General features: G+C 38.6%; 1 protein-coding gene across 1 annotated transcript in view; it reads right to left on the reverse strand.

The window, feature by feature from the left end:
* Nucleotides 1-12,270, reverse strand: part of SLCO1C1 (solute carrier organic anion transporter family member 1C1) — a 68,908-nt gene that overhangs the window by 22,173 nt on the left and 34,465 nt on the right. Inside the window, exons 11-14 of the mRNA XM_006773156.2 lie at nt 10,222-10,387; nt 6,186-6,370; nt 2,960-3,024; nt 679-796 (exon numbers count right to left, since the gene is read on the reverse strand). Coding sequence (XP_006773219.1) covers nt 679-796; nt 2,960-3,024; nt 6,186-6,370; nt 10,222-10,387 — 534 coding nt within the window. The remainder of the gene's footprint in view (nt 1-678; nt 797-2,959; nt 3,025-6,185; nt 6,371-10,221; nt 10,388-12,270) is intronic.

Genomic DNA, 12,270 nt, shown 5'->3' on the forward strand with positions numbered 1-12,270 from the left:
TTCTTTCTCTATAAAATGTTCAAATTTAAAACCTTAAAAAAAAAAAAATCACTCTTGCTTCTAAGCCATTGAAGCATTGCTTTAAGCAATAAGGAGACTAAATGTTTCATGAATTGGACTGAATGATGCCATAGTGAAAAAGCCATACCCCCCAGCCCCATGCACACTCACACTCACAGAGAAAACCTTTTACTTTTATGCATTTCAAGTACTGGAATAATTGAACATCAGTTTGGCAATAAAAGCCGGATAGATTTAGAGCCAAATCCAACTCTGGCCCAGGGGATGATAGCTGACGTAAATGGGACAGTTTGGCTCCGTTTGAAAAAGAATGGAAATAAACCCAAAATATGACCTAAATTTAAATGCCTCTGAGTTTCAGGGGATTACTCATTTGTGTGCATACATTTTCAGAATTCTACTCTATCCTGGAATCTTATGTCATATTTTTTTTAGTGATTACTCATTAAAAATGCGAGTTAAGATTACGAATGGGGAAAATTAAAAGTATAGCCAAGTAATTAAATGGTAATAGAATTATTCTGTAAAGCAGTCTCCTTGATTAGACTATCCTTTTTCTTACAAGCAGTGAAATGACGTGAGGAAGTTAGTGCCGATTGCCTGTGCAGACCAGGGAGGTGATAACCGTGAGATGTGGGAATGAGTTTGATACGGTACCTAAATGCATGTGAATCATACAATCTGCAGGATCCTCTGCTTCCACATCTTTTAAATCCCCATTTGAGGCACGAAGTGTCAATCAAAACTCCAAAATATACGGGAGCTGGGATGCCTGCTGTGAGAAAAACAAATAATTGCTGCTAAAAATATATGCACATCTTGTTGATTACCCTATAATGAATGACTATCTGGAACCACTTCCTTTCAGTCCAAAAATTACTGCTTTGGAGATACCAGGGCATCTGTAGGCGACCAGAACATGCCACCCCCAAAATGCCTCTGGTATAAAGATTATTTTGAGCTGGTTATTTTGAGACACAGAAACACAGGAGAAGCTCTGAAGATGGGGCACAAGTTTCTTTTTTCCTTTTTAAAGGGAAATTTACATTTATAAGGAAATCTCCATTTGTAAGGGTGCCTCCCTTCCTAGGAAGATAAGGAAGGACTCTAGGATCTATTCTAGAAAGAATCTAGTGATTCTATTATGCATAAAATCCCATAAACATGAAGAGCGATTCGTTAAATATAGCTAACAGCCAATTGGGATTATTTGGTGTCTTAAATAAAATTTCACTCTTCATATGTATTGTCCAATTTAATAGGTTATTTACTACTTAAAAATATTTAGTTGATACCTAACTTCAATTGCTCTTAATAATGTGAAGAAAGGCAAAAAAAAAAAAAATCCAAATGTTGGCAAACTTCTGTATATGTTTTAAAATTTTCATAATAGCAAATTTTCAAACTTTCACAAAATTAGAGAGGGTGATGTAATAAACCCTCATGTGATATCAATAACTTCAACAAAGCTTAACATTTTATAAGTATTGTGTAGTCTACCTCCAGACCCAAACCTCCTCTAACCCCCAAAAACTTTTTTGGTAAATATTTTAAGAGAAGTCTCAGACATCATGCCAGTTCCCTTTTATGTCTTTCAGTATGTATCTTTAACTGATGACATTTTTAATCATACCTCTTTACAATAACTCTTTAATCTTATCAGAGATTCATTTTCATGCTAAGAGATATTAAGTCAGATCAGACAGAGAAAAACAAATATTGTATGATCTCACATGTGGAATCAAAAACAACAACAAAAAACAAACAAAAAATCCCCGAACTCACAGAAAAAGAGATCAGACTTGTGGTTACCAGAGGCAAAGATGGGGGAAGGGGTTGTTTCCCCAATTTTATCAGAATTATATTGTATCTTCATATAGTATACCCACTTTATGTCAAGATCTATATAAACCAAAAAACAGACTTTTTTAAAGCTCTGAGTTTGTTTTTCTCCCTGGTAATTCTTTTCTGTTCAATTACAGAGAAACATTTAGGATTGTTTCATTTTTTTTCTTTTTTTTTTTTAGTTTTATTGCTTAAAGTATTACAAAGGGTAATACATATGGTTTCACTTTTTTCTTACTAAGAACAGAAAACGTATCTGACTCATTCACATTATTTCCTATGAGTTTTAATTAATGCATATCGAAAAATCTAGTGGTCAGAAAAAAATTTCAATTACATTTAAAAAATCATCCATACTGTTTTGATTGAATGATCTGATCTTTCTACCAAAATGTTATATCCTAGCATTGAGAGTAGTCCAAAATAATTCCTTCCATTTGAATAACTGTTAAAATTACATTTAGGCTTTAGCCTTTCTTATTGATTCACATTTTGGCTTTTCTCTCTGAGGGATCTTCTATAACAGCAGTGGGTTTTTTTGGTTTTGTTTTGTTTTTTTCAATAGACCAATGCTAGAAGAGACAAGATTGCTAAACAAAAACGGCATTATTCTCAGAGATTCATTTTATTATAACATGGGCCCAAGCACTGACTCTCCATAGATCAGCAATTTTCAACCTGTGGGTCGCAACCCCTTTGGGGGTAGAAAAACCCTTTCACAGGGGTCACCTAAGACCATTGGAAAACACATATGTAATTACATATTGTTTTTGTGATTAATCACTATGCTTTAATTATGTTCAATTTGTAACAATGAAATTGGGGGACACCACAATGAGGAACTGTATTAAAGGGTCGCGGCACTAGGAAGGTTGAGAACCACTGCCACAGATACTTCTGAAACAAAGGAAGAGAGAAGTCAAGGAAAGGAAGGAGGGAGGGAGGAAAAAAGGAAGGAAGAAAGTAAAAAGAATAGGGACCTAACCACTTATATCAGTCAGTTATGTATGATAATTCTGTAAAAGTATTTGGAAAAATATTCCAAATATTTTTAGGTGATGGCTACCATACTTAAAACATAGATTATACTTACCAAGAACTCTTATTGCTAAGGTGTAGATACCCAAGGCAAAAGATTTAAGTTGTGGCTTAATACACCTAAAAGCAAGAAAAGCACTATTACAAATATATATGTGTGTTTTACTAAAGCAAATAATAATGTTAGTGACAATCTACTTAGCACATGTGAAGTGATACTAGATTCAAGTAGCATTATGGAGATCCCACTAGTGTCCTAGCATAGGGAAGGCAAATTAGGCAAAATTAAAGGCAATGCTTCAAGAAGCTTATAGTTAACATTCCTAGAAGGTAAATCAGCCCTACATGACATATTCAAATGGTGTTGGGTAAAGTAAAATCGTGTTTAATCAGCAAAATAACAAAGACACACGCTCCGCCCCCCCCCCCAAACTTCTACGATAGTGCAAGAATTTGAGGTAACAATCAAGAATTAATAACCTATAATTAGTTTTTGTGGTTTTGATCTAAAAGCAAAGGATTATATTGATCTGGGTTGTTACAATCACAATCACTGTGGCATGTATTTGTGCTAAGTAGTGGACACCTGAATTTTTCAGCCAAGTTCAAGAAAATCTAAAGTAACAAGAGCATCCTAATATGACTGAATAGCTTTAGCTGATTGGTCTGTGGCTTTTAATAGTAATAAAGTTATATAATAATTATTGAGTGTTAACCATGGTACTAAGTTCTTTATATCTTTAATTTCATTTAGTCTCCTCTTTAAAAGAGTCAAAACCCACAACTTTTCTCCTTCAATCCAAGGACATTTATCTCCTTCTCACGTCAAAATACTGAGTGGTTCATTTGAGGAACTGGCAGTAAGGAAAACTCTTCCTCTAGTAGCCTGATTATTCATTTAGTCCATTAACTACTTGGCACAGTGTAAGAAGATGTGGAAAAAATAGCCACCCATGAAGAAAAATCCTGGCCTGAGAAATCTGGGTCAATGATTTCCCATCTTTTCGAACCCACGCTCCCATTTCAAAATGCAAATATCTCATGTTGTCCTTACACTTTTTTTCCAAAAAAGCATTTGTAGATGTTAGATTCTATTTTCTATTTATCTTTTTAAATCAATTTCTATAATATAAACTGCAGGAAATTAAAGATGTATACAATCCTTTTGATTAGTTTCATTTTACAAAAACTAAATATTCATTCTCCTATATGTTAATCAATGTAAAATCTAAAATAATCTAATCTATCTCATTAAAGAATTGTTTCTAATAGAATTTGATTTTTTGTTTAATAATTGTATAACATTTGTAATATTTTTAGGTTAGTTTGATTAACTGTATATTAGTAATATTTGTGAGGCTAATTAAATTAGGAAGAAAAGTTTCGTATAGAATACTGGTTATAAAACATTTTAAAATTTGAATTTATGTACATTATAGTGGAGATCTATGACAGGAGAGTAAATAACAAGTGTTTAAGTATCTATAGATATAAAAGGCTAATATGCAAAGTGTCCCCTCAGGAGTTTAACCGGGAGACCGGAGTTCAATCGTTTGCTATGATGTGCGCTGACCAACAGGGGTTGCCCCAGAGAATTTCGTGTGCCGGGCCTCTAGTAAATTGTATTACAACAGAAAGAGAGTTATAGGGAAGTTGAATGATGTTATAAATTCAAGAAGAAAGAAATATGCAACATTTTGACTATTAAAGATTTTCAAATGATTTTAAATTAGGTGATATTGGTTATCTAATTCATTTTCTTTAGATCCTATTGGTTACATTTAAAAGAGTGACCTACATTTAAAACCATTACATTTTTAATAGCAATTATTTACAATATACTGGAAATCAATGCTTAGTTACTATTGAACTTAACAAGCTAGAGGCCTGGTACATGAAATTCATTCACTCACGGGGGTCCCTTAGCCTGGCCTGCATCCTCTTGCAGTCCTGGAGCCCTTGGGGGATGTTTGAATGCCACGGAGGCAGGAGAGGCTTCCGCCACTGCTGCTGTGCTTGCCAGCCATGAGCCCGGCTTCTGGCTGAGTGGTGCTCCCCCTGTGGGAGTGCACTGACCCCCAGGGAGAGCTCCTGCGTTGAGTGGGATCGACCCAAAACTGGCTCTCCAACATCCCCTGAGAGGTCCTGGATTGTAAGAGGGTGCAGGCCAGGCCGAGGGACCCCACTGGTGCACGGTTGGGGCGCGGAGGTATGTGGGAGGTTGGCCAGCCAAGGAAAGGCTCTAGGCATGTCTGGACTGTCTTGCTCAGTCCCAATTGGCCAGACCCCAGTAGCAAGGTAACCTACCAGTCAGAGCATCTGCCCCCTGGTGGTCAGTGCACATTATAGTGAGTAGTTGAATGGTTTAGCATATCATTAGCATATTATGCTTTGATTGGCTGAAGGGACAACCAGACGGCCGGACACTCAGAATATTAGGCTTTTATTATATAGGATTTTTAGATGCCCACTTAAAATATACAAAGGAGTGCACAGTATTAAAAATTATTTCAGCCCTAATCAGTTTGGCTCAGTGGGTAGAGCATCAGTCTGTGGACTTAAGGGTCCCGGGTTCGATTCCAGTCAAGGGGATGTACCTTGGTTGTGGGCACATCCCAGGTAGGGAGTGTGCAGGAGGCAGCTGATCGATGTTTCTCTCTCATCGATGTTTCCAACTCTCTATCCCTCTCCCTTCCTCTCTGTAAAAAATCAATAAAAAAAATTATTTCAGGGTTTTAAAAGCAAAAATATTTGGAGTCATTAGCACCATATTTGTGGATTTGAATCCTCAATTGATCCAAACACACACACACACACACACACACACACACACACGCCAGTTAGAGTAATAATATATAGAAAAATAACCTACATATCAAAGTAATAAAAATAAAAAATTGTGATACTAGATGAGCCTTTAAAGAGTCATATAAACACTACCATTCATAATTCAGTGAAACCACATTTAATCTAAAGCAAATTTAGTCTATGCTGATTAATATCACCAGCACTAGAAATAGCAGACTATATTGATTTAGTGGCTACAGTGATGTAGGCACTAACATTTCTTTCTAGACCAATGGTTTGCAAACATTTATCACTAGAAAAACTTCTATTCAACCACATTTTTGTATGAGAACCTAATGTGGGAAAAGTATGAAAGTGGAAAGAGGATGTGGGATGTTTCCTAAGTGAACTATAAGAAATCATGATGAATCCATTGCTCTAGATGAGTATAGCATGTCTTATATTAGAAATGGGAAAGGAGAGTCAGTGTTCACCTCAGAAGCAATATGTATCCAGGTATGCCACCTAGAGATAAAGTATAGGACGTGATGACTGATATTACAAGGAAATACAGAAACATTTTGGGACATTCATTATCTTTTTGGCATCTGCCCACCATGCCTGAGGAATTTCCTGATATAGAGGCTTCAATTCCCACACAGGTGCAGTTATGAAATATCTGTAACAAGACAGGGGAAAGTCCAATTACTGAAGTGAAACTTAAATAAAGTTAAAAATAAGTATTTATATTAAAAGTCTTTACAGTATAGTATACAGATATTATGTAAACAATAGGGAAATGTTCTTCTATTTTTCTGTGTTAGAATATATAGAACAAAGCAAAATTTATAGAGATAACATTTCATTATCCAGACAGCTGATGGTTGATTTACAAACTAATGATCCTACAGCGTTATCTTCCAGCAAATACTACTAAATCCAATTGTACCTTATCTCCTTCTCTGCCCCTTCCAAGTCTAAACCATCACTATTTCTTGCCTTGATTATCTCAATGGTCTCTTTATGCTCAACTTATGTCCACTCATCCAACTATTGTGTTTTCCACACAGTAACCGAATGAGCCTTTAAAAAAGGGCAGATTGCATCATTGTTCTAAGCCTTCCAATGGCTTCTTATTATCCTACTAGAGGCCTGGTGCACAAAAATTCGTGCACTTAGGGGAATCCCTCAGCGTGGCCTGCACCCTTTCACAATCTGGGACCCCTCAGATAGAGTCCCTAGGCCTGGCCTGAGATCAGGGCCTATCAGGGTTTTCCTTCCCCAGGCTGCAGGCAGCTGGCTCTACCCCCACTGCTGCCACTGCTTGCCATCTGTGCAGCACTGCCCCCCACTCCCCTGCCACCAGTGGCATCCCTCTGCAGGCGACAGGTGTGGGGTGCAATGACTTGGCTGGCCTGGGCCTCCCTCTGCGAGGCAATTGCTGGCTGGCTGCACACCTGCCACAGAGTTGCCACTGGTGGCCTGGGCCTCCCTCTTTCTTTGCTAAGTGGCGAGGCCAGCCCTACAAGGGGCCATCTGCCTACCTGATCACCCCTAACTGCTCACCTGCCTACATGATCACCCCTAACTGCTTGCTGAGGGGCAGGGGCAGCCCTGCAAGGGGCCATGTGCCTACCTGATCGCCCCTAACTGCTGGCTTGCCTACCTGATCACCCCTAACTGCTGGTCTGCCTGCCTGATCACCCCTAACCACTTGCTTGGGGGCGAAGCCAGTCCAGCAAGGAGCCATCTGCCTACCTGATCACCCCTAACCACTTTGCCTGCCTGCCTGATTATCCCTAACTGCTTGCTCGGGGACGGGACCAGCCCGGCGAGGGGCCATGGTGGTTCTGGTCTCTGGTTGTTCCGAATGTTACACTTATGGTGGCTGGCCTTTTATTATATAGGATATAATATAGGATATAGTAAAAGGGTAATATGCAAATCAACTGAACTGTGGAATGACTGGTTGCTATGATACGCACTGACCACCAGGGGACAGACACTCAATGCAGGAGCTGCCCCCTGGTGGTCAGTGCGCTCCCACAGAGGGAGCGCCACTCAGCCAGAAGCCAGCTCATGGCTGGCGAGCACAGCGGCAGTGGTGGGAGCGTCTCACTCCTCCGCAGCAGCACTAAGGATGTCTGACTACCGGTGGGGAGCGGGCCTAAGCCGTCAGTCAGACATCCCCTGAGAACTCCAGGACTGTGAGAGGGTGCAGGCCGGGCTGAGGGACCCCCACCCCCAGTGCACTAATCTCGTGCACCGGGCCTCTAGTACTTGTATAAAATCCAAAACCCTTAAAGTGGCTTATGCATGGTGTATGACGTAACCCCTGGATTCCACTCAGAACTGACTGCTCAATGATTTTTCCCTTCTCCTCCTGTTTCAGCCACACACATGGGTTTCCATCATGCCCTTGTCAAGCCTCAACATGGCGAGTTTACCCATGCTTCATTACTGTTTTCTTTGCTGGGCAGCTCTTCTAGGTGGCTCCATGGCTGGCATATACACCATAGGTCTCTGCTCAGATATTTCATTAAAGAGAACTTCCATGATCACCCATTCAAAATAATACCCTCATCTCTCCACCCTTTTATCCTCACTCCTCTTTTCCTCACAGTGCTTATTGCTACCTCTTAGAATAGTATATAATCATTTATTTTTACCTATGTATCTTCACTAGAATATCGCCTTTGACAGAAATTGTCAGCTTTGTCATCATTTCACATCTACAGCCCCAAATAGGTTCTTAAGCACTCAAGAAAAATTTGTTAAATAAAGAGGCAAAATTTGAGGATATGACATCATTAATAGTGGTTACTAGGAAAAAATCTTCTGAGAAATAAAACTCAACTTAATTGTGGACAGAAAAGCAACTTTTATGGGTTTTCATCAGTTTATTTAACTGATATAAACCTCTCATCAGTTTATAAACCTCTCATCAGTTTATTTCTGTAAATTTGATGTATGAATGTATACATATAAGTTGTCATTTTATCACAGAAAAGTTTGTGAATTTTTAGATAAACAGTGAAGTAAAGGTGGCATTTCCTTTGTAAGAAAGAGAAGTGATAGAGTTTTTTTAGTGTCAGGTAAAAAGCTTTTAAATCTTGACTGTCTCTCACTAGATATATGAGTTTTAGGCATCCCTTGTATTTCAGTGCCACAGTTCTCACATGAGGAAAACCCATAAAATAACACCCATCTACTTGAGGAAATAATGCTTAAATGCGAGTTTGTTTTTAAAACACCTCTCTTAGTCCCTGACATGCAATGTCCTCAATAAATGAAGCTCTAATTAAACAATTGCTTTTGCTGAAGCAGTTGTTTGCAAAAAGTAGTGGCTGAAAGAAAAAAAAAATTTAAAGGAAAGAAAGAGGAAAAGGGATGGAGGGTGAAAACTGAGATTTCAGATGGGAGGGAAGTCTTACTCACTATTGCTAGAGACCAATTCTTTACGTTCTGAATAAAATGTTAAAATAGCAATAAACGGAGAAGAAATCAAAGTATTACTCTGTGTCTGCAGAAGTGTTTGCCTAAGCATTCTCCTATTGTGTACAAGCATGTGTAAATATGTGTGTGTTTACTTTCAGCCTTCTAGGACTATCAAATACAGGCAGATCTCATCAGCCACAGTACAAAGCCACCTGACCACTGTGCAGTTTACACAGCTGATATGAGGAAGAGTCTGAGTTTGAGTAGGAATGTGAAGGTGTGATTAGGGGGATGAGTCTGTTAATAATAAAGTACATAAAACCCTTGGTTTTCTATCTATATTTCCAACCTCATCTTCCTCTTCCATCCTAGAGGAACCCTTCATTCCAGCCACTAACTCTTTATTACACAAATTGGCTTGATTTCTCAGGAGAAGCAGTCCCAGAGACATCAACCTTCTCAAAAACAGATTCCCAACTCTTGGGTCTAGACCCCTTAGGCTAGCCTTCCTAACACTGGCCTCTATTGGTCCTGTCCCTAAAACCATTGGTACTGGGGTCAGCAGACATGGATCCCAATACAGATCTTATCATATGATCTTACTCATTCAAGAATAATATTCCTTAAAAGCAAAATGAGAGAATTAGACTACATAACTACCAAGCTCATCCTGCCCATTCCATGATTTTAATTCTTAGCTTAATTCTCTCAACAACTCTAGTTTCTTCGTGATGATAATATTTCCTATCTCCACACAAGAAAACAAGGGCACAGAATAACAGATCTCAGTGAGGAGGTGGGTGGCAGAGATTAACCCAAGAATGTATACTCATAACCCATGGACACAGACAATAGTGTGGGGAAGGCCTGGGGTGGGGGGCAAAAGAGGGAAAAAATGAAGGTCAACTGTAATACCATCAACAATAAAAAAACAAATAAAATAAATCAATAAAAACAAGGGCAGAATAAGAGCCAGGGTTCCTACCAGTGTGGTCTGATTCTGGGTTGGCCCCTGAGCCCTGCCCCCATAGACTTGTATAGTTACATGTTGTTTCAGGCCCATGGGTACACACTTTAGGGAAGATTCCTTACAATAGTTTTTCCACTCCTGGCGGAGCTTTGACAGCCAGCAAGACAAGCGGATGCATATGTGATTCCATTTTCACCACACATGGGTTCCCACTTTGTCTCTGAACATTTGCATCTTGAGTTGCAATCTGAAAAGAGAGCTCGTTCATGAGAAGAGACAGGCTTGGTTCTGAAAAGAAATGTAACAGCATAAAATATTACCTCTTAGCAGGCAGTAACCTAATATTTTTAAAAATCAATGTTCTGGAGTGATACAAAGGGCACTGCCAACAACGTTTTCCTTTTGGAAACATAATTCTCATTAGAAACATTAGCTTCTGATCATTAAATGTGAGACCAGCCACCAAGAATAGCATTCTTTTGAAAGTTATCTCTAGAGATATTTAACTGCACATAATACGGTTTTTTTTATTAATGTCTATTGCCTCTAGAATCTTCTCATATATTTCTATGCAAAGACGTATGAAAATGGCTACAAGGCAGAAAAGTAAACTCTAGAGGATTTTTGACAGTACTTAAAATCATAGTAAATGGAGTGTGTGTAAATTTCCTTCAGAGTTGTTTAAACATCAGTAGAATTGGCATTGCTAATGGTATGGTGAAGAAAACAAGAGTCAGGCAGTCAACATTTCAACAGACTTTCAACATCTATAGCATATCTTATTAGTGTATATCTGACTGATAAATGCATTGACAATTCATCTAACTTTTCTTTCTCCCACATATCCTCCCACCGTTTGGAGCTCTTCCAAATCTTTTGACTTTATTTCACATGCTTTTTAAAATGACTTACCCATTTATTTATTCATTACAAATTTATCAGAAGCCTTCCAAGTACTTGCTTTGGGAGAAGATGGCTAAAAATACGAATGAGACAATATCTGCCCTCAAAAGCTGGCTTTTTAAAAACAGTTAACATGACCTAATTTTGGTTGTCCTTTCTTATTTTCCCCCGCTCTTTTGTTCTCTCATTCTTTGCATTTCCCTTTTAATCTGTACAAAAATCCCTTCTCCCTCACTTCTATTTCTTCTCACCTGAATTACCGAATCCTCCTATACTTATTCTCCTTACCCTATTCATATCTCTTTATTCTTCTATGGGTATACATATACAGTGGTATGTCTCTTCTATCTGTTCCTTAATTAGCATCCATTGGCCCTTCATAATTCATTCTTTCCTCTCCCATTTTGAATTTATTTATTTGCTTATTCTCTTTGCCCACTTTTTTTTTACAAAAATTGAGAATCTTAAAAACACACACTGATAACTGTTTTATTCATTTCTCTATCACTAACACCAAAAACAATTCCTGATACATAGTAGGCTAAGAAACAAGATTTTGGTAAAGCAATCAATTAAAAAGTGGTACTCTATTTTGGAGAAAGAATCAACCATTTTGACCCTTCCCTCTGAAAGCTATTTCCTATAATAATTGTAATAATAATTTCTTAATTGATGTAATATTTTTTCTAGTAGGACTGCTATAGATTTGGTCACTTCAAATGTAAAAAGAAAGACCTCTGAGATGTCTCCAAACAAAATGAAAGAGTATTTAACTAGGTCTCTTGACAAATCATACAGGAATATTTCATTCTATTCCCTTCCATAAGGCATCCCTTGTTAACAGACTGTTCAGTAGTAACTGAAAGTAGCAATATGTGCCTCTGAAAGCCTAGAATCGGGCACTATTGATTTTGAGATCACAGAAGGATGGAGCTAAAAGGAATCTGGTTGTGATAAGGCCGCTCTGGGCAGATAATTTTCTCAAATCCCAAGGTTTATTAGTGACAAATTGCTGGGGTCCAACCCCAGCAGGTCCAGGGGTTCCCCAAAGGTGTGGACGGAGTTGGCGAAGAAGGAATGACACGGAGACAGTGTTCAGTTGATCAGCAGCCTTGCCAGGATCTCTGGCCAGAATCTCCAGCCAAGTTCTGGTTAGGATCTCCAGCGAAGTTCTGGTTTGGATCTCCAGCCAGGTTCTGTGCCCATGTTCTCTTGCTAGGTTCTCCAGCCACGTTCTCCAGGTTCTCCAGCCAGGTTCTGTAGCCATG

This window comes from Myotis davidii, unplaced genomic scaffold (genome assembly GCF_000327345.1).
Source record: "Myotis davidii unplaced genomic scaffold, ASM32734v1 scaffold346, whole genome shotgun sequence".
Taxonomy (NCBI): domain Eukaryota; kingdom Metazoa; phylum Chordata; class Mammalia; order Chiroptera; family Vespertilionidae; genus Myotis; species Myotis davidii.